At 46.4% G+C, this 23,266-nt stretch overlaps 1 protein-coding gene across 4 annotated transcripts in view; it reads right to left on the bottom strand.

The window, feature by feature from the left end:
- The window catches only part of LRRK1 (leucine rich repeat kinase 1), a 113,126-nt gene that overhangs the window by 74,906 nt on the left and 14,954 nt on the right, over positions 1 to 23,266 (bottom strand). For 3 of the 4 annotated variants that reach the window (XM_060179301.1, XM_060179299.1, XM_016191248.2), the window contains exon 2: positions 2,217 to 2,380. In XM_060179301.1, coding sequence (XP_060035284.1) covers positions 2,217 to 2,380 — 164 coding nt within the window. Of the gene's footprint in view, positions 1 to 2,216; positions 2,381 to 23,266 lie in introns of those variants that run through there. The other variant, XM_060179300.1, reaches the window with a different exon arrangement.

Consider the following 23,266-nt stretch of genomic DNA (forward strand, 5'->3'; position numbering starts at 1 on the left):
TATAAGGAATATAGCTCTTCTTTCTCCATTGTGTACTTTATACGTTTTCTTTGTTTGTTTGGCATATGCTCTTTCTTTGTTTGGCATATGCTATTTCTTTTTTAAAAATATTTATTTATTTATTCCCTTTTGTTGTAGTTATTATTGATGTCGTTGTTGTTGGATAGGACACAAAAAGATGGAGAGAGGAAGGGGAGAGAAAGATAGACACCTGCAGACCTGCTTCACCGCTTGTGAAGCGACTCCCCTGCAGGTGGGGAGATGGGAGCTCGAACCATGATCCATGTGGTGCAAAGCTCTGGTCCTTGAGCTTTGCGCCACATGCGCTTAACCTGCTGCGCTACCGCCCGACTCCCGGGCATGTACTATTGCTTTTCTTCCCTCCCTTCCTTCCTCCCTCCCTTCCTTCTTTCTTTCTTTTTCCAGAGCACTACTCAGCTCTGGCTTATAGTGGTACGGAGGACTGAACTTGGGACCTCAGACCCTCAGGCATAAAAGTCTTTTCGCAGAACAACTATGCTGTCTCCTCAGCCCTCAGAAGGTGCTATCCTTATAACAGAAGAAACGTGCAAGGGGTCGGGAGGTAGCACACATGGTTGAGCACACATATTACAATATGCAAGCACCTGGGTTTGAGCCTCCGGCCCCCACCTGCAGGGGGAAAGCTTCACAAGTGGTGAAGCAGAGCTGCAGGTGTCTCTCTGTCTCCTTCCCTATCACCCCCTTCCTTCTCGATTTCTGGCTGTCTGTAGCCAATAAAGAAATAAAGATAATTTTTAAAAAATTAAAAAGAAGAAATATTCACAGAATGGGACATCAAGCTAACCCTTAAGGTTGCTTCTCTCACATGACATAAATCATATCTTTGGGAGTCGGGCAGTAGCGCAGCAGGTTAAGTGCATGTGGCACAAAGTGCAAGGACCAGCGTAAGGATCCCAGTTCGAGCCCCCGGCTCCTCCTCCGTGTCTGTATTTCTCTTCCCCTCTCTGTCTTCCTCTCCTCTCTCCATTTCTCTTTGTCCTATCCAACAACAATGACATCAACAACAACAACAACAATAAAAAAACAAGGGCAACAAAAGGGAATAAATAAATAAAATAAAATAAATCATATCTTTAAAAAAGAGGGGCTGGGCAGTGGCAAACCTGGTGGAGCGCAAACATTCTGGTTCTCGAGGACCTGGGTTCAAGCCCCTGGTCCCCACCTGCAGGGGGAAAGCCTCATGAGAGGTGAAACAGTGCTGCAGGTCCCCCCATCTCCTCACCCCCCTCTCAATTTCTCTCTGTCCTATGTAATTAGAAAAAAAAATAAAGGCCACCAGGAGCAGTGGATTTGTTGTGCAGGCCCCAAGCCCCAGGATAATCTTGGTGGCCATAATAAATAAATAATCTAATTAAAAATAAACAAACAAATAAATAAATAAACAAAGTGGTGTCAGGGAGGTAGTGCAATGGTTGAACACAAGACTTGTACGGGAGAGGTCGAGGGTTCGAACCGAACCCTGGCACCACCACCAGTCAGAGCTCAGTGGTCTTCAGGTTAATACAAGAAAAATGGCAGGGGAGTGGCTCAATGGGTAGAGCACAGGACTGGCATGCCTGAGACCCTGGGTTCAACCCCTGGCACCATATCTGCACCACCCTTTCTTCTGTGTCTCTCTCTCTCTCTCTCTCTCATTGCCACCAGAGTTATCGTTAGGGCCCGGTGCTGGCACTATGGATCCACTGCTCCTGGCGGGCATTTTTTTCTAATCTTTTTCTTTAATTTGATAGGACAGAGAGAAATTGAGAGAGGAGGGGGAGATAGAAAGGGAGAGAGAAAGATAGACACCTGCAGACCTGCTTCACCACTTGTGAAGTGAGCCCCCTGCAGATTGGGTAGGTTATTGTGCTTGGTAATATGTGCGCTTAGCGGGGTGTGCTACTGCCCGCCCTCTCCCCTCCCCAAGAAAGTAAATAAAACCTTTAGGCCTTCACGATGGCGCTTTGTTCTTGCCCTTTCAGCTAGCGCTCCCCATGTCCTGGGATGGAGGGAGTGGGGGGTGTTCTGGAGGTGACAGGCTGAGAAGTGGACTCGAGAAGCCTGGCACTTGACAAGTTACAAGTGAGAGACATTTCCAGAACAAACAAATGAACAAATAAACAAAACGCCCAATTATAATTCAGGGCACAGTAAGAAGGACCCTGAGTGGTGATACGCGTCAGGGATGGCCTCACCTTCTCCTGCTGGCTGCTGCTCTCATCACAGGCCTCCCTGAGCAGGCGCCGGGCCCCGGCCTGGTCTCCCCGTTGGTACGCGGCCTGGATGCCCTCCGCTCCAGGGCAGCGCCCTTCAGGATCAACGCCCAGCGTGGACTCCTTGCTGCCCATGTCCCGGGCACCTGTGGAAGAAAACACACAGATATGGTGTCACCCTCACTGAAAGAGGCCAGCGGGGGGCGCTGGCCATGGATGGACCTGGGCCAAGCACGGCAGCCCTGCTGCAGGGACTTTCTGTACAGAGCTGGTGCTGAGGCCGGCCTGGGTGGGAAGGCACTGCGGTTCTAGAAGAAGATTCCACGGTAAGATTGTCACCTTGGGCAAATCCAGGGTGGCCACCTGCCAGGAGCTACGTGGTTGTTGGAGTCCCTCCTTGACAGCACTGGAGGGACAGGAATGTCGTGAGGAGCTGGTGGCCCAGGCAAACGGGGGAGGGTACCTAGTGGTTTAAGAAACACAGGTCGTTCAGCCTAGAGTATTGGACGTTCAAGCATGAGGTCCCGAGTCTGACCCCTAGCATTGCATGTGCCAAAGTGATACTCTGGTTCCTCTCTCTCTCTCTAATAAATCTATTTTTAAATTCTTAATAATTTTTAAAAAAGAAAGAAGGGGCCAGTCAGTGACACACCTGGTTGAGCGCACATGTTACAATGCACAAGGACCCAGGTTCAAGCCCCCAGTCCCCACCTGTAGGGGGAAAGCTTTGTTCGTGGTGAAGCAGGACTGCAAGTGTCTCTCTGTCTCTCTCCCTCTCTATTTACTCCTTCCCTCTCAATTTCAGGCTGTCTCTAACAAATAAAGATAATTTAAAAAAATTTTTTAAAAAGGAAAAAAGAAATAAGACAGATCCTACACCCTCTCTTCCCAGGAAACTCCACATACCTGTCCTTGCATGAATGTGACAGGTGTGATCTTGATGGTGTTCCGAAACCCTGGGCCTTGGCACCACTGGGGTGACTCAGACCTGGGTGGCCCTAAGAAGGCTTGTGACCTCAGACAGCTGTGGTGGGTGTCTGAACCGTGTGGCTTTGCGTCAGTGTCCTGCTGGGCTGCGTAGTGGCCAATGGCTGCACTGGGCAGAGGGCGGAGAACAGAGGACAGTAACCTGGAGCTGCAGCCTGGGGCTAACTACACGGGGAGGGGGGTAGCTCTGCAGGACACTGAGGTGGCACCTGGGGCGCTTGCAGGTGACAGGCCATGCACTGGCCTGGGTGCCCTCCACACAGAAGGAGAGGAAGTCCAGAGGTAGATAACATAATGGTTATGCAAATAGACTCTTGTTCCTGAGGCTTCAAAGACCCAGGTTCAATCCCCTGCACCTCCCAGGTTCAATCCCCTGTACCACCGTAAACCAGAGCTGATCAGTGCTCTGGTTAAAAAAAAAAAAAGTGGTCCTGGAGGTGGCACAGTGGATAAAGCATCGGACTCTCAAGCATGAGGTCCTGAGTTCAATCCTGAGTTCAGGGTGATGCCTGGTTCTTTCTCCTCCTATGTTTCTCATAAATAAATAAAATCTTTAACTAAAAAAAGAAGAAGTAGAGGAAGTGAAGGGGTTTTGTGGGCTCCAAATTCTTATGAACAAGCACCAGAGGACAACCTAAAATTGCACTCAAGACTGTGTGTGTGTGTGCATGTTTCTTCTGGGAAAATTCAAGGTTTCTACCAGATTTTCGAATGTGTAAGCAGACCACTTAAAAGCTGGATCCTTTATCTCTAGAGATATCACAGAAAAAACTGCAATGAGTGAGAGCTTATTAACTTACAGACTGTCATCAGAATGACTGCTGGGGCTCAGTGCCTACACAGCTCCACTGTTCCAGGTGATGATTTTCTTTCTTTTTTAAAGCGTTTCTTCCCTCTCTTTTTAAAGTATTTATTTATTTTATTTAATAGGACAGAGAGAAATTGAGAGAGGAATGATAGAAAATGAGGGAAAGAGAAAGAAAGATACCTGCAGCACAGTTTCACTTTATGAAGCTCCCCCAACCCCCCATTTCTCAAATCTGTATGGAAATTCAAAGGACTTAGAACACCCAGAGTAATTTTTACCCAGAACACTGCTCAGCTCTGGCTTCTGGCGGTCCTAGGGATTGAACCTGGGGCCTCGGAGTCTCAGGCGTGAACGTCTTTTGCATAACCACGATGCTATCTTCCCAAGCATCTGAAGTCACCTTGTAGAAGAGTTGGAGGATGTCCCAAGTCTTACTACTACAGCAACAGTAATCAAGACAAGTATGGCACCCACCATGGTCCAGAGTAGGAAGTTGAGAAATAGACCTATTCTAGTACCATCCAACTGATTCTTGCTAAGGGTGCCAAGGTGGTAGAGTGAGAAAGGCAGCCTTTTCACAAATGATGCTGGAACAACTGGACACCCCCACTGGATAAAATAAAAATCTGTCCCTTGACTTCCAGCACACACACAATCTGGGGGGGGGGGCTGGGTGATGGTGCACCCAGTAGAGTATATATGCTACTATACCCAAGGACTCAGATTCAAGCCCCCATCCCCACTTGCACAGGGGAAGCGTCACAGAGATGAAGCAGGGCTGCAGGTGTCTCTCTTTCTCCCTTCTTCTCTATCTCCCCCCTTCCTTCTGGATTTATCTCTGTCTCTATACATCAATAGCTATAATTTTTTTTTTTTTAGAGAAGGATCACAAACCTAAATGTGAAGGTTAAAACTAGAGAACTTTTTTTTAAAAAAATATTTACTTATAAAATAAAAAATAGAGGGAGTCGGGCTGTAGCGCAGCGGGTTAAGCACAGGTGGTGCAAAGCACAAGGACCGGCATAAGGATCCTGGTTCGAACCCCGGCTCCCCACCTGCAGGGGAGTCACTTCACAGGCGGTGAAGCAGGTCTGCAGGTGTCTATCTTTCTCTCCTCCTCTCTGTCTTCCCCTCCTCTCTCCATTTCTCTCTGTCCTATCCAACAACAACAACAACAATAATAACTACAACAATAAAACAACAAGGGCAACAAAAGGGAATAAATAAATAAAATAAATATTTAAAAAAAAATAAAATAAAATAAAAAATAGAAAATATCAATAAAGACATAGGATAAGAGGGGTAAAATTCCACATATTTCCCACCACCAGAATTCCATATCCTATCCCCTCCACTGGAAGCTTTCTTGTTCTTTATCCTTTTGCGAGCATGGACCCAGGATCATTATGGGGTGCAGAAGGTGGAAGGTCTGGCTTCTGCAATGGTTTCTCCGCTGAATATGGACGTTGGCAGGTCAATCCATACTCCCAGCCTAAAACTACAGAATTTCTAATCATAAAAAACAATAACAAAACAAATGAAACAAAACAAAACAAAAAAACCACACAGAATTTCAGCATGATTGACATTCTTCTGTGTCATCAAAATCGCCACCGTTTTCAAAGACGGACAACACTTGTTGAAGACAGGGTCCACGGAGAACACTCAGGCCTCACTGTCTGGTGTGAACACTGGTTCAACCACTTTGGAAATGAGTAGGGTGGCTTTATATAAAACCAAATACGCTCTGACACTAGGACCCAGAAATTCCAATCTGAGCTGTTTACTCCAAAGATTATGTTTAAAAGGAACGTTCATAGTAGTTTAATTCACAATCCTTCTAACCTGGAACTCGGTCAAAATGTCCACAAGTAGGACAACTGTTGTGGCCTTGTGTCTACTTAGCAATAAAAAGCAAGGAGTCACTGATGGGTGGAATGACTGTTGGGCATCTCAAAACACAGCATGAGTGGAAGAGAGATCAACACACACGGATTCCAGAAAAGATCAGAAGTGTGGGCCCCTGAGAATAGGAACAGGAAGGGCATTTCCCCAGGGAAAAGGACAGGAAAGAGCTGCATGGCGGTCTGTAGTTTCAAGATATTTTCATTATTCAGGCGATGTCAAAAGTTACCCAGCAGTGGGCTGGGCCACGGTGCACCTGGTTGAGTGTATAAATTACCATGTACAATGAACTAGGTTCAAGTCCCCAATCCCCAACTGCAGGAGGGAAGCTTCACAAGCGGTGAAAGAGTGCTGCAGGTGTCTCTGTCTCTCTTCCTGTCTCACTTTTTCCTCTTGATTTCTCTGTCTCTACCCAGAATAAATGACTGGATTAAAATTTAAAATAATAATAATAATAATAAATCTGAAAAAGAAGCCAAGTCATGATGCAGGTGGTGGCGCAGTGGGTAAAGTGCTGGACTCTCAAGCATGAGGTTCTGAGTTCGATCCCCGGCAGCACATATACCGGAGTGATGTCTGGTTCTTTCTCTCTCCTCCTATTTTTCTCATAATTAAATAAATAAAATCTTAAAAAAAGGAGAAGAAGAAGCCAAGTCCAAGCTGAGTCAGAATCCAGAGGGCCAGGGGCCAGGCACTGGCACACCCAGTAGAGAACACACATTACAGTTTGCAAGGACCTGGGTTCAAGCTCCCGGTCCCCAACTGCAGAGAGGAAACTTCATAAGTGGTAAAGCAGGGCTACAGGTATCTCTCGTGCTCTTTCTTTCTCTCTCTCTCTCTTTAAAATTTTTATCATGTTTATTGGATAGAGACAGCCAGAAACTGAGAGGGTAGGAAGAGATAGGGAGAGAGAGAGAGACAGACAGAAAGAAACCTTCAGCCCTGCTTCATCACTTGCAAAGCTTTCCCCCTGCAGGTGGGGACCGGGGTCCTTGTGCATTGTAATATGTACACTCAACCAGGTGCGCCACCACCCAGACCCCCCTCCCACTCCTTCCCCCTACACTCTTAAATTTCTCCCTGGCCTACTAAACTAAAGAGTTTGAACAGAAGAGGGGAATAGCTGCTGGGAGTGGTGGATTTATCCTGCAGGGACCAAGACCCAATAATAACCCTGGTGGCAATAATAATGACAAATAAAATTATACATATATACATATATTAAAGTTATCTAGAGGCCTATTTAAAACATGCTCATTTTACTTTATTTAAGCTTTACCTAAGGACATAATAAACACAGGTTGGGGAGAAAGAACCACAGCTATGCAAAAAGACTTTCATGCCTAAAGCTCCAAGGCTCTAGGCCCAGAGCTGACCTGTGCTCTGATAAAAAGTAAATAAATAAAAGGGCCAGGTGGTAGCACATCTGGTAAAATGCATATGTTACAATGTGCAAGGACCTAGGTTCAAGCCCCCAGTCCCTACCTGCAAGGGGGAAGCTTCATGAGTGGTGAAGCAGGCTTCAAGGTCTCCTCTCCCTTTCCCTCTCCCTCTCCCTCTCTCCCCTTCCCTCTCAATTTCTATCTGTCTCTAATAATTAAATATAATATATTTTTTTAAAAAGACTTAATAAACACTACTAAACTAGAGTCAATACAAGTCCCAATGTATTTGAAGGTGACGCTGACAGACAAGGCAGAGATAAAGCGAGACACCTCTTGTGAAGCTTGCCCCTGATGCAGGTGGGAGCCTGGGGGCTTGAACCTGGGTCCTGCCATGGCAGCATGTGCATTACTGAGTGTGCCACTGCACGGCTCCAAGAAACCTTTTTAAGATTTAAGATGGGAGTCGGGCAATAGCGCAGCAGGTTAAGCACAGGTGGCACAAAGTTCAAGGACCGGTGTAGGGATCCCAGTTCGAGCCCCCCAGCTCCCCACCTGCAGGGGAGTCGCTTCACAGGTGGTGAAGCAGGTCTGCAGGCGTCTATCTTTCTCTCCCCCTCTCTGTCTTCCCCTCCTCTCTCCATTTCTCTCTGTCCTATCCAACAACGACGACATCAACAACAATAACTACAACAATAAAACAACAAGGTCAACAAAGGGAATAAATAAATAAATAAATAAATATTTTTTAAAAAGAAGTTATACATATATATGTAAGTTTTATACATATATAAAATACTTAAGATGCCCTCCACCTTCTGCAACCCACAATGACCTTGGGTCCATGCTCCCAGAGGGATAAAGAATGGGAAAGCTATCAGGGGAGGGGATGTGGAGATCTGGTGGTGGCAACTGTGTGGAGTTGTACCCCTCCTATCCTACGGTTTTCTTAATGTCTTCTTTTTTAAATCAATAAATAAATTAAATCAAAAAATATTTAAGATGCAATCCAACTATCATCCAGTAAATGTAGGGTCCACCCTGGGGTGCCCATATGCTCCGCCCCTAGTGCAGGAAGCTTCCCCACTGCAGGAAGGCAGGGACAGGGTACTCAAGGGAAGGCCCCTGAAGGCATCCAAGGTCTGTCTCTCTACTGCTGAGCTTCAGACCCACAGAAACAGGTAGGCACCCCTGGTGGTCAGCATCTTTCTAGAAATGCTGGGGCTGAGTGGAGATGACTAAACTCATAATTTTTTTTTTTTTAATTTTGAGCCTGTGTAGGGCTCAGGAGAGGGTCTAGAACATATGTGACTAAGTGGCCAGACAGCACAGTGGTTTTGCAAACAGGATTTTTCATGCCTGAGGCACCAAAGATGACAGGTTTAATCCTTAGCACCACCATAAGCCAGAGATGAGCAGTGCTGTGCTGAGAAGGGGGGTGAGGGGTGCAACGAAAGCAGAGAAAATATGTGGCTGGAATAGCCAACTTCTAACCTCCCTCACACAGCCCCGGAATCATTATTTATTTACACTCAGAGACCCTGAGCCATCTGAGCGCACTGATGGGGAGGGAGGGCACTTAATTATGTCAGTGCTCATCTCTCAGAAGCAAACAACTATCCCCTCGTCCCTGTAAGAGGAGTGTGTGCAGGAGAGAAAGAGTGTTGTGTGTGCGCCCGCCAGCAGGCTCAAGTCCTCTCGCCTACAGATAAAAACATACTTTTTAGCCCAGAGGAAGCAACACTGAGAACGTGGGGCCCAGGCATTTGGTGCCTCTGAAAAGACAAGGGTGGTTTTTCTCGAAGTTGATTTTGCAAGCGTGCCATGTATATACGTGGAGGGAATGAGGTCATAAGGATTAACTGTTTCTTATTTGAAAGGGGGATGGTGTTTTCCATCTGGAGTCTCGCCTTCCTGTTTTATTTTTATTTTTTATTATTTTTTGGGAGGGGGAGGTCCATGCTGTGTCCCCCTGGCTCACTTGACCAGCTCATGGAGCACTGGGGAACCTGTGGGTGAGGGCAGGGCAGTGGTTAAATGAGGTTGTTGGAAGAGTAAGGAGAAGCCGTAAGTCAATGCACAGGCACTTAATTAACTCTGCCAATCTCATTTCATTCACTGAAGTTATAAAGGGAAAACTTAAGATCCAACAACGATAAGGCCAAAGTCCGAAAAATGAGTTTTAAATATGGGTTGGTGGGGGCAAGTGGTAGAACTGAAGAAGATAGTTCTCCTTTATTTCTCAAGTTTCCCCGTCACAGGAGAATACTGTTTTGACCCCGAATTTCAAAGACTAAAGGAAGAAGCATTGCCACTGAGAAAGACCAAATGGTGTAGAAATGTACCCGGTAAAAGGCAGATGTCCCTCCTTTCCGCCACCAAGAGCCTTGACACCTTAGTAAATAATTAATCTCAGAGTAGTATTTTTTCCCAAGATGCTCATTTCACATGTCAGTGTGTGTGAGACCTTTGACTTCAACTTAACACAGGGAATGACCTGAGCAGAGCTCGAGCTTGTTCAGTGATTGGTGTCTGTTAATCAGTCACTGTTTGTAATTACATTTAATACAGTGAAACATCACTGTTCCAAATATTTTCAAAAGCATTTAAAAACGTCCTACTAAAAACAGAATATCCTCCACATCTATCCAGCTTTAACAAAACATTCATGCTACAACTAAGTGGCTAGAATAGGAATGTAATATAACAGGGAATTGAAATAATACCCTTAAAAAAAAACAGAACTTGCTGTTTTCTGGTATTACACCGTGCGCCCCTTTCCCACGTACTAACAAAGCTCCTCCCACACATATAAATATGTATATGTATGTGGAAACTACAAAAAGCTCTCTATGTGGGAACCACAAAGAGATCTCTCACTTGCATTTAACACCAAGTGAATATGCAGTTAAGAAGAGTGATTCAATACAACAAGTTGCTTTTTTTTTTATGATTTGGTTGCTGTGGCTTGTTGGGCCTTAGTGGAGAGAAGATGGAAGCTGGAAATAAGAAGGATGTGGGATTGTGAGTAAGGGGGTGGCTAGTTCTGGATTCTGTCCAGGAGTCATTTAGTCTTTCAAGAAACACTTCCAGTAAAATGTGAGGTAAGGGAATAGACTCCAGGAGGGTGAGAAATTCTAGTATCTTGTGTAGTGTGGCACTTAAATCTGACAGGCATGGAATGAAAGTCATTGTCCACTCTGTGAGGAAGTCTTTGGCTAAGGAATCATTAAAAATAACTTAAAACCTTTGCAATCAGGACGTCATTTCATCCTTGATGGGCAGGTTCAATGGAATAGTCCATGTCTAAAGAAATACTCTGGGTAACATTGTGTTTGAGACACTCAGTCATTTCTAGGAGAAATTGTTTTGTTGTTGTTATTGTTGCTGCTGTTGCCAATAGCTCAATTTCTTCCCGTGATTTCTAGAAAAAGAAGTAACTCTGACTATCAGGGAATCAATGAAAAGAAATCTCTGCTTTGACTTTGCGAAAGTAGTAAAATAGTGTGCTGTGACTGTCACAAAACGATGTCTGTCTGTAAAAGCCATGCCGCGCCACTTACACCATCACTTCCTGGTGGCCTTCTCTGCTTTAAAGACAGATGCCTTTTGTCAATCCCAGGTCTGCTTTGCCTTGATCCCCCTGAGGAGACATTCTCACCTTTGCTGTTAGAACAATCCTTGGTAACTCATTCTTCCTGGCCCAACAGTCTCTGTTTGTTCCTATACAACTGGGATAAATGAAAAGGTCATCTGTGAGTGACTTGAATTCTGCAGGTTTAGTTCCAAGGAGTATCCTTTCCTGTAGCACATGCCCTAGCTTTCATGTCCTCCTCCTCTGTCAAGAAGAAAACAAACACACTGAAAGACTCATGCTATCAATCTGTTCAAAATCCGAAGCCTCCTCTGCACATCCTAGAAAAGACACTCATATCCCACTTACATGTCCATGGAGACATCTTTAGCACATATAACTCCTTCAACAGAGAAGCAAAAAGTCAAGGGCGATCAGCCAGCCCCCGGCAGAGTAAACCAAAGCCAACTTCCCGACTCCACTGACCTGCTCATAACTGCTTAAGGTCCTCGCTATGCCAGCTTCCTCCGAGTCCCCAAGTGGACCAAGTGTGATGGGAAGGGAGCTGCCCCTCCCCAGAGGTGACAGTCTCCTGATGCTGCCGGGGCTGGCCCTCTGGAGCCCCGGGATCACCGGCTTTTAGCTGCAAGGGTGCTCCCCTCTCCGCCAGCTGTCACTCACAGACTGCAGCCTCCGGCTTGCATCATGGTGAAACCCAACCTTTTCTTCCTCTGGGAGAGATGCAGTGGTGGGGTGGTGGGGAGGGAGGCGCGCCCGTCACGGTGACCCTGTGTGGTGACTCCTCAGTGACTCCAGATGGCCAGGTCCCTCTGAGGGACCTCGCCAGCAGGGACAGGGAAGGCGGGAGCCTGGCTCTCCATCCCTGATGAGCAATGGAGTCTGGGCACTGCTCCACAGCTCAGACTCCTGGCTTCTCTCTGGTCCTCTCACCACAAAGGGACTTGTGTCACTTCAGCAAAAGGGGAACGTACACTTAAAGCTACAGACAGGTGGCATGGGAGGAAGAGCCTGGAAAAATGCCATACCTCCCCCAGAAATCAGATACTGTATTCATCCTAAGACGCCACCATCTGGCTACCTGGATGTAACGAAACCTTGAACAGATCCTGCTATTTGTCACAGGCCAGAGTGTGGTGAACATGACACACTTTTGACTATGGGTGACGTGGCTTGCAAATGGCATGTCTGGAAAAAAAAAAGCAGAAAACATAGCAAGTTGGGTGTCTGGGGTGCTCTGCCACCCACCCATTTTGTTATTGTTGTTGTTATTATTTCCCAGAGCATTGCTCAGTTCTGGTTTATGGCAGTGTTAGGGTCTGAACCTGGGACACTGGAGCCTCAGGTATGAGAGCAGAGTCTTTTTGCATAACCATTATGCTATTCTCCCCTCCTCCCACCCATGTTATTTCCTCTCCTCGGAATTTAGTTGCAGAAATAGTGGAGTACAAACAGAACAATTTACAGCCTGAGCCATGGTCGTGCCCTGTGGACACAAGCCTGGGAAAGGACCAACACAGGGAACTCAGAAGCGGCTTCTTTTCTTTTTTTTTTCTTTACTTTTCTTCTCCTCCTCCTCCTCCTTCTCCTCCTCCTCCTCCTCTCTCTCTCTCTCTCTCTCTTCCCCAGAGCACTGCTCAACTCTGGCTCATGGTGGCGTGGGTGACTGAACATGGGACTTTGGAGTCTCAGGCATGAGAGCCTGTTTTCCTAACCATTATGCTATTTACCAACCCCGTCTTCTTTCTTTCTTGATAATGTGTCATAGGGGCTTCTTTTTCACTCCTTTATTTTAGAGAGAAAGAATGAGTGGAAGGAGAGAGAGGGAGAGACACAAAGTACAGCTTCACCATCCATATGGAGCACTCCCCTGGCTCCATAAGTCCATGGTACAGACATGCGGTGCTGGTGACAGAACCCAGAGCCTTGGTCATGATAAGACATGTGTTCTATTGGAAGAGTTAACTCCTAGCCCCCAGCAAGTGGTTTCCAGTAAGGGGGATATTGCCTGCTGTTTACTTTAATTTATACACCACTTTATTCAATGCTCACAGCATGCCATGGCTGCCATTTTAGAGAGGACAGAGGCTAGGAGACTGTTGAGAGAACTGTCCAGAGATCTGGGGTGTGTGTGTGTGTGGGAGGGGGTGGGTAAGTCTTTCTGATCCAGAGTCTGCAGAATGCCCACTACTCTGCTTTCCAACTCACTGTCTGTTGAGGACTGTGTGCTGGTGTCTCCCACCCACAGCCACAGTCATATGCTGGAACCTGTAGACCTCAGTGTGATGGTGTTTGAAGGTGGCACCTTTGACAGCTGCCTGGGCCACAAGGGTGGAACTCCACAGTGGGACGAGAGTCTTCATGGAAGAGATCCATGTGCCTAGCACTGTGCCCTACATACAGCTTCTTGGAATCAACCCGGCAATAAGGACTTTATCCACAAGACGGCCACCTACATCTCATTCAATATGGCTGCAGCGTCTGCACTGACTCAGTCAAAGAAGGACATCATCAGAGCCCAGAGAGCTTTCTTCTCCCCTTTCTTTTTTTACTTTTTTTTTCTTTTTTCATTTATTGGATAGGGACAGCCGGGAATTGAGAGAGAAGGGGGTGACAGGAAGGGAGAGAGATAGAGAGACACCTGCAGCCCTGCTTTCCCAGTCGCAAAGCTTTCCCCTTGCCGGTGGGGACCAGGGGCTCGGATCCGGGTCTGTGCACTGTAACATGTGCACTCAACCAGGTACACCACCCCCCGGCCCCTCTTCTCCTCTTTCTACACCAAGGCAGCCCTCTGCAAACTAGGAGCTGGACCCTCACCAAGAACAGGCTCTGCTGGTTCCTTGGCCTCGGACAACTGCCTAGTCTCTGAGCAACAAGCTACCCTGGCTGTGGCGCTTGTAGCAGCGGAACTAACGCAGTACTAAGACACGCCAAGATGAGGAACTACCATGCAGCCTCTGGACTCGATAATAATGAAAACTCAGGAGAAAAACAAAAAATACTGACAGAACACATTCAGATATTTTATGTCATCTGCAGGGTTTCACTGATTCAGGCTGACTTTTTTTTCAGATAAAAAGAGACAGTGCACATGGAGTGAAGCAAGGACTGGCGTAAGGATTCCCGTTCGAGCCCCCAATCCCCCACCTGCAGGAGGGTCACCACTTCACAGGCGGTGAAGCAGGTCTGCAGGTGTCTGTCTTTCTCTTGTCCTCTCTGGCTTCCCCTCCTCTCTTGATTTCTCTCTGTCTTATCCAACAACGACGACAACAGTAACAACAACAACAAAAGGAAAAAAAAATGGCCACCAGGAGCAACGGATTTGTAGTGCAAGTACCCAGGGCCAGTGTTAACCCTGGAAGCAGAAAAAAAAAGAGAGAAAGAGACAGAAGCAGACGATGCAAGAGAGGAGGAAAAAACACCACAGCACTGATGTTTCCCCCAGGGCAGTGGGGGGGTGGGCCTGAATCTGGATCGCAAAGCTGGGAAAACGCACACCCTCCCAGGTAAGCGGTCTTGCTGGCTATACTGACATAATGTAGAAGAGAAAGAGTAGACTTCATGGGCAGGGGTAGATAGCATAATGGTTACGCAAAGAGACTCTCATGCCTGAGGCTCTGAAGTCCCAGGTTCAAAAACCGCCCCCACCCCCCACACCACCATATGCCAGAGCTGATTAGTGCTCTGGATAAAGAAAGAAAGAAAGAAAGAAAGAAAGAAAGAAAGAAAGAAAGAAAGAAAGAAAGAAAAGACTTTGCAGTGCGGACAAAAAGACATGGAAAAATATAGAATATAACGGAAGGATGCCATCTCGGTTGAGAAAAGGGTGTGTGTGGGGGTTTTCTAATGAGCCCATCTGGGTGACAAGTCTAGCAGATGGAGACTTGTCTCAAGTGGCCTCCCCCAGGGCTCTGTTCTGGCTCCTACGCTATTTAATATTTACATCAATGACCTCCCAGAAACTTCTTCAAGAAAGTTCCTCTACGCCGATGACATCTGCTGTGCAACTCAGGCATCCAAGTTCGACATCCTCGAGGAAACACTCACGAAAGACATGTCTCTGATATCTGATTACTGTAAAAAATGGCGACTAATCCCTAGCACTGCAAAAACGGTATCATCTGTTTTCCATCTACACCATGCCTCGGCTTCGCGTGAGCTTAATGTGCAGCTTGGCGATACGAGAATCCGGCATGAAGCCCAGCCAGTCTATCTTGGCGTTACTCTCGATCGCACTCTGTCATTTCACAAACATCTCATAAAAACTGCAGCAAAGGTGGGCGCGAGGAATCACATCATTGCAAGACTGGCCAGCTCCTCATGGGGCGCGAGCGCTTCCACACTACGATCATCATCTCTGGCATTCTGCTATTCCACTGCAGAATACTGTGCCCCAGTATGGTTCCGTAGCCCCCATGTCCACTTGGTCGATTCCAAATTATATTCCTCCATGAGGATAATTTCTGGAACCATCCGTTCCACCCCGGTCCCATGGCTGCCAGTTCTCAGCAACATCACCCTGCCAGATATTCATCGGGATGCGGCATCATCTAAGTTCATTTCCCACGTCTATGCTCGACCGGACCTGCCAATATAAGCGGATATCTTCGCCCACCCTGTCCAATGCTTGACGTCTCATCACCCAATCTGGTCCCCTACGCCTACACTGAACTTCTCTGTTCCAGACTCTTGGAAACAGAGTTGGCAGTCAGCTGAGGTAAAGAGCAAACACCTCATCACAGACCCCTGCAAGCGTCAACCTGGCTTTGACCTAGCACGTTATGATTGGGCCCTCCTCAATCGCTATCGAACAGGCCATGGCCGGTGCGCCGCTATGTTCCATCGCTGGGGAGCCAGAGACGACCCAAACTGCCCCTGTGGCTACAGACAGACTATGACCCACATAGTCAATGACTGCCACCTCTCCAGATTCAAAGGAGGTCTCGAAACTTTACAACCTGACGCTGTTGACTGGCTACGGAAGAAGGGCAAACGCTAGAAGAAAAAAAATGAGCCCAGCTAATATGTACTGACTTTTATTATAACTTCTGTTGTTTCTCTTTTGTTCTTTGTGTCCCTTGAGTTTAGAAAGAAAGCCAGGAAGGTGTACAGAAATGACCACAGCAGTTGCTTTCAGTGGGCAAGCTGACGGGTGATTTTAATCTTTTTTTTTTTTTTTTTTCTGATTGAAGTCATACTGCACTCAAGCACTCTATGTTTCAGGCACACATCACTGAAAACCAGTGCCCGTCTCTACTACACTAAGGTTGTCACTGATTTAGTTTATGTTTTCTATTATCTTTGGCTTTTTATTAAACTTGTGCTGATTTGAAATTCTGATTGTTTTTAGTTCTTTTTCTTTTCCTATTTGTTTACTTTTTTTCCCCCAGCATCAAGGCATTTCACCACTCGCACATCAACTTCCTCATCCTTTTTATTTCAGATTTAGAGAAAAAGATAAGAGACAGACAGACAGAGAGAGAGAGAGAGAGAGAGAGAGAGAGAGAGAAACATGTGTGATGCCAGGGCTTGAATCCATGCCAAAGCAGAGACACTACTGGGTGAGCTCTCTTCTGGTTCTATTATTACCATTTTAAGAGGTGCTTTAAACAGCTTTATTTATGAATGAGAGAGAACAAGATCACTATTGTGGTTGTTTTGTATATATTGTTTTGGGGGGAGGTCAAACTCAGAACTTCAAATATGCAAGTCCCACTCTACCACCAAGCCACCTCTCCAGTTGCAAGAAAAAAACAGTTAAAGATGCAGCCTGGGGGTCGGGTGGTGACGCACCTGGTCGGAAGCACATGTTACAATGAGAAAGGACTCGGGTTCAAGTCCCCGGTCCCCACCTGCAGAGGGAAATCTTCACAAGTGGTGAAGCAGTGCTGCAAGTGTCTCTCTGTCTCTCTCCCTCTCATTCTGGCCGTCGCTATCCAGTAAGTAAATGTCAATAGTAAAAAACATTAAAAAAAAACAACAACAACAACATTTGAAGATGCAGCTTGGGAGATGGAGCAGTGGATGAGACACCGGACGCTCACGTATGAGGTCCTGGGTTCAATCCGTGGCATCACATGTGCCAGAGTGATGCTGTGGTTCCTTCATGAATAGACATTCCTATCATGAACAGACAAATCTAAAACTCTATTAAAAAATAACACAGTCTTGGGAGTCAGGCGGTAGCGCAGTGGGTTAAGCGCACATGGCACAAAGCGCAAGGACCGGTGTAAGGATCCCGGTTTGAGCCCCCAGCTCCCCACCTGCAGGGGAGTCGCTTCACAGGCGGTGAAGCAGGTCTGCAAGTTTCTATCTTTCTCTCCCCCTCTCTGTCTTCTCCTCCTCTCTATTTCTCTCTGTCCTATCCAACAACGAACATCAATAATAACTACAACAATAAAACAACAAGGGCAACAAAAGGGAATAAATACATATTTAAAAAAAATAACAGTCTCTCCTGGAGACTCATCCTACAGCTATTTCATACCTACTGTGTGCTGGACTAGGTCTGGAGACACAGGAGAGAGAGAGAGAGGGAGGGAGGGAGAGAGAGAGAGAGAGAGAGAGAGAGAGAGAGAGAGAGAGAAAGGGAGAGACTGGGATGAGAGTCTCTAGAGCATGAGGTCTGATTCTTTCCAGAATGTCCTCTTAAACATTTCACTACAGAAACCATGCTGGGTGGTGTGGGCTGGTCAGCAGACAGACACTTACATTCTCAAGAAAGAAGAAGCATCCTTTTGCGGAAATAAAAAATTCTCAGAAGTAAGACAGTTCCTGTGTTTCATGCTAATTCACATAATATAAAGTGGTCTAAGTTGAAGATGTAAAGAAAAAACAAGACTGAGGAATAGTTCGCTTCATTGTGTGCTAGGACCCAGGTTTGAGCCCCAGCACCAGAGCATTGCAATGTTGGAGGTACTCCATGGATGATGCAGTGGTCTCCCTCTCTCTGTCTCTGTCTCTCTCTTTCTTGGATAGAGAAGGAAAAATTTGGCTCAGGAAGGCCACTGATGGTATTGCACATGCAGGAGACCCTGGGCTTATTCCCTAGTGCCAGGAAAGAGAGGGAGAGGGAGAGGGAGAGGGAGAGGGAGAGGGAGAGGGAGAGGGAGAGGGAGAGGGAGAGGGAGAGGGAGAGGGAGAGGGAGAGGGAGAGGGAGAGGGAGAGAGAAATCAGTCAGGACTCTCATCTTTGAGGAGGTGATCGTGCTTCTGAAGCTCTGAGAAAGGCCATCCTTTGCCACATGTCACAGCAGCTGCACTTCTGGGGAATAGTCTACACATTGGCAAAGCACCCGGCTGGGGGCGGGGGTGGGGGTTCAGCGGGGAGAGTGCCAGACTTGTGCACATGAGACCCAGGGTTCAATCTCCAGCACCACATATGCCAGAGTAGATCTCTAGTCTGCCTGTCTCTGATTATTTTTCAGAAAAATAAATATTTTTTAAATCATTGCTGTTATAGTGGACCTGGTTGAGTGCACACATTATAGTGTACAAGGATCCAGGTTCAAGGCCCCAGTCTCCTTCTGTAGGGGAGAAGCATCATGAGTGGGGAAGCAGTGTTAACAGGCATCTGTCTCCCTCTCTTTCTCCTTCTCTAGCTTCCCCTTCCCTACGGATGTCTATCTGTCTCTATCCAATAAATAAATGAGTAAATAAATATCCTTACTGGGGTTTCATGGCTCTAGGCTGGCTTTTTCAGAAAGAAAGAGACAGAGGGACAGACACCACAGCACTACAACTTCCACCAATGTGGTGGGAGCTGGGCTTGAACCTGGGTCCCACTCACAGCAACGCAGACACCTTCCTAGGTGAGCTGTCTTGATGATCCTAAATGTTTCAGGCACTAAAAATCCAGGTAAGGATGCTGGATGCAAGACTGGGGCGATAACATAGTATTTTATACAATGGATTTTGATACCTGAGGCTCCAAAGTCCCAGATTCAATCCCTAACACCACCACTATAAGCCAGAGTTGAGCAGTGCTCTGGTAAAGAAAGAAAGAAAGAAGGGAAGAAAGAAAGAAAGAAGGGAAGAAAGAAAGAAAGAAAGAAAGAAAGAAAGAAAGGAAGGAAGGAAGGAAGGAAGGAAAGAAGGAAGGAGTCAGGTGGTAGTGCAGTGGGTTAACTGCAAGTGATGCAAAGCGCAAGGACTGGTGTAAGGATCCCGGTTCAAGCCCCCAGCTCCCCACCTGCAGGCGAGTAGCTTCACAGGCGGTGAAGCAGGTCTGCAGGTGTCTATCTTTCTCTCCCCTCTCCGCCTTCCCCTCCTCTCTCCATTTCTCTCGGCCCTATCCAACAACAAGAAAATCAATAACAGCAATAACTATAACAACAATAAAAAAAGAAGGGCAACAAAAGGGAAAACAAATGAATAAATATAAAAACATTAAAATATATATATATGGCACTGGCTTTTCTTATGGACTGGACTTTCAGGTGATCTCTTTCTCGTCCCCTTTTCTCTATTTTCAGTTATTTCCCCACATGTTCTGAAGATTTGCTACTAAACTTTATTTAATTTGATAAGACAGAGAGAAATTGAGAGGAAAGGAGATGGAGACAAAATGGCTGCCGGGCACATGCTGAGGGGAAGGATGGATGCCTTCTGGAGGTTTCTGCCCAACACAGTGGCAGCAGGGTTCGAGTCAGGCCACAGCTAAGACTGTTTCTAGATAATACTCTGGGGCTTTCTGAGTCCCAGAGGGGTGAAGCCTAGGTTGCACACAATTCCAGGCAAGTAGCCCTCACAGAGAGACATGGGGAGAGGGAAGCAATGGCCCCCTCACCTACCACCTGATATGGCTGGGTAGGCATGCAGATAGCACCCCACCTCAAGGGCAGCCAGAAGGATCCAATGAAGGACTGTGGGAAGGGCTTCCAACTTCAGGCAACCCTTCCTGGGCTCACTCGTAGCCCTCTGATGTGAAATTAGCTTTGACATTTGGCCCACGATTCTCATCTGACTCTTCCTTGGGCATCAGAGCTAAGTCTAGTCAGTCCACCCACAGTGACATCTTAGACTTTTGGATGCTGGGTCAGAGTGACGGGAGCCGAATAGCAGAAGACAAAGGGCTTTTGCCTCTAGTAGCTTCACTGTTCTCCTAAGGAAACTGAGGTAGAGACACACCCAGACAGCCTTGGCCCTGCTTTGAGACACAGCTGGGCCCCTGCTCACTGCCCAACACCCAGCTGAACAGCAGTAAACATGGGGCAGGAAGGGCACTGGCCTCATTGGAAACCTACAACTGCTTCCTTAGGCAGTGCTGCCCTGATCTCAAAGGGATGATGGGTAAAAGAGTTCCACTAAGCTTCAAATGAGAGGCCTGAGAGTTCATTTTGGGTAACAAGATTTGTTTGAAAAGGTTGTCTAAGTCCACTGGAGTTGCTATGACAAAATATTACATATGTACAAACAACAGATTATATTTTTGCCTGTTGGTGCTTTGGGCCTGCATAATTCCACCATTCTTGGCAGACAATTACTCTTTTTTTTTTTAACTTCAGATAGAAACAGAGAGAGAGAGAGGATACAGAGAGGGGGGAAGAGAAAGAGTGAGCAAGAGAACACCAAAACACCATTCCACCATTCATGGAGCTTTCCCTGACGCTGTGTATGATGTTCCATGTGGCATGGTCAAGACTGCACTTTACCCAGTGAGCAATCTCCCACCCCCAAGCAAGAGAGTTTTATTTCCCATACTATGTGGGGTTTGAAGGTCTAAGATGAGAGCCAGCTTCAGCAGCCACCATTTCCCTTCCTTGTGTCCTAATGTGCCCGAGTGTTTTTTTCCCCTTATATTTATGTATGTATTGGACAGAAAAAGAGAAATTGAGAGATACAGCAGAAACAGAGAGAGAGAGAGACAGAGAGACAGCTGCAGCACTGTTTCACTGCTTGTGAAGCTTCCTCCCTGCATGTGGAAATGGGGGGCTTGAACCTGGGTGGGTCCTTGTACATGGTAACGTGTGTGCTCAACCAGGTACACCACCACCACATGGCCCTGGGAGAAATTTCTTAACCTGGGAGAGAGATTGATCTCTTATTTATGACTCAAAAACACAGCAGTAATCAATGACTGAGATAATGAAGTAACAGCTGGGCCTGGGTGGCGATGTACTCAGTGGAGTGCACATGTCACCACACACAAGGATCCAGTCCACAAGTGGTGGAGCAGTGCTGCAGGGGCCTCTGCTTCTTTCTGTCTCTCCTTTCTGTCTGTCTCTCCCTTGTTACCTCTCTTTGTTTCTAAACAAAGTACCCACCAGGAGTAGAGCATGGTGCAGGCCCTGAGTCCCATGGCTAGTGGACTCAGCGGCAGGGAGTAGAGTATGTCACTGTTTGGCACAAACCAGTGTCACTTCATGCACAGAGCTGACTTGTACCTGGATGCCAAGGTATCACCACTTGGAGGCATGGTTCAGGCCCCTCACTGCCCTTCAGCGGAAGCCCTGACTTCAAAATCTGTTGCAGGATCAGGTGATCAGACTCTGTGCATGGATGTGAGAAGCAAAACTATTTCGCAAAAGAACAAAAGTACAGGACCCCCCCCCCCCCCCCACACACACCTCATTCCCTGGTCTCAAAACATATGAGAAGCTCCAGTGATCAAGACAGGGTGTGATCAGTAGAGTAGAAACATACAGTTTCGGGAATAAAGTTCAGAACTAAGGAGGGGCTGGATGGTGGTATTTCCAGTTGAGTAAACATATTATCATGTGGTACCAGGGTTCAAGCCCTCAGCCCACTTGCTGGGGGGGGGGGCAGTCTCACAAACAGTGAAGCACTGCTACAGGCATCTCTCTCCTTTAAATGCCTTTAAAAATATTTATTTATGGGAGTCGGATGGTAGCACAGCTGGTTAATCGCACATAGCATGAAGCACAAGGGCCGTGTAAGGATCCCAGTTCGAGCCCCCGGCTCCCCACCTGCAGGGGAGTCGCTTCACAGGTGGTGAAACAGGTCTGCAGGTGTCTATTTTTCTCTCCTCCTCTCTGTCTTCCTCTCCTTACCCCATTTCTCTCTGTCCTATCCAACAATGACTACAATAAAAAACAACAAGGGCAACAAAAGGGAATAAATAAATAAATATTTAAAAATATTTACTTATTTTATGTATTTCTTATTGAATAGAGACAGAGAGAAACTGAGAGGGGAAGGGAGAGAGAGGAAGAGAGACAGAGACACCTGCAGCCCTGCTTCAATACTTGTGAAGCTTTCCCTCTGCAGGTGGGGACCAGGGGCTTGAACCTGGGTCCTTGTGCACTGTAATGTGAGCACTTAACCAGGTGTGCCACTGCATGGCCTCTTGGATGTTTCTCTTTTTCTCTTACTTTCTGTCCCCTCTTCCTTCTCAGTTACTGTCTTAAAAAAAAAGTACAGAACAAAACCCTCTCATTTATAATCAAATAATCTTTGACAAGATGCCAATACAATTCAATGGGAAAAGAAGCATCTTTTCAACAAACTGGGAAAACTGAGCAGGTCTCTACACACACAGCTATGAAGCTGGAGGCTACCTCTTCTTTATCAACACAAAACCAAAAACCTCACAGTAATTGATAGGCCTAGCTATCAACGCTAAAATTATAAGCCTTTGGATGAAAACATAGCATTAAGTCTTCATGAGCTTGGATTAGACCATATTTTTCTAGCTAGGTCACCAAAACCAATAATTAATAATAATAATAATAATAAACAGCAAAATTACTTCTACGTGTTGCCCCATGAACATTCAAAGCTTCCGTGTCAGTCTTCTGGGTTCATTACAAGATAATAATTAGCTAATAACATCTGATTACCTAATTCTGTGTTAGCAGCTCACTAGATGGATGTTAACAGGCGAGGTCAAAATGAAAAGTTCTCCAAAGTTAATTAAAAAAAAAATCAAGGATCAAAGATCTCTAGGGACTGATCAACAAAGGGACAAGAGAAGGTTCCCGAAAGTAAAGCTCACCAGCTCTCACTCGAGCTAAAACATGCTGAGCTTTAAACAGTTTCTAAGACTTGTGAGAACTCTGGTGGTCAGTGATCTTTGGGTCATGGGAGGGTGGGGCATACAGATCGCCTGGTGGTGGATGTGGTGTGGAACTATACACTGTAATCTTACAATTTTGCAACAAACGATTAACAACAAATAGAAAAAACTAAAATAAATAAATAACATGCTGAGTTTTGTTTATCGGGAGAGAAATGCAGACGGAAGTGGAGACAACACTTGTTTTCAAATATCAAGAAGAGATAAGGGAAAAGTTGGACTGCAAATGCTCGTCAGTCCAACGGAGCCACAGGCAAGCTTGCAGCCTGTGGAAGACGAGGGCCAACAAGATGAAACCCTTTGGAGGGGGGGAGGGCCGAC

This window comes from Erinaceus europaeus, chromosome 20 (assembly GCF_950295315.1).
Source record: "Erinaceus europaeus chromosome 20, mEriEur2.1, whole genome shotgun sequence".
Lineage (NCBI taxonomy): Eukaryota > Metazoa > Chordata > Mammalia > Eulipotyphla > Erinaceidae > Erinaceus > Erinaceus europaeus.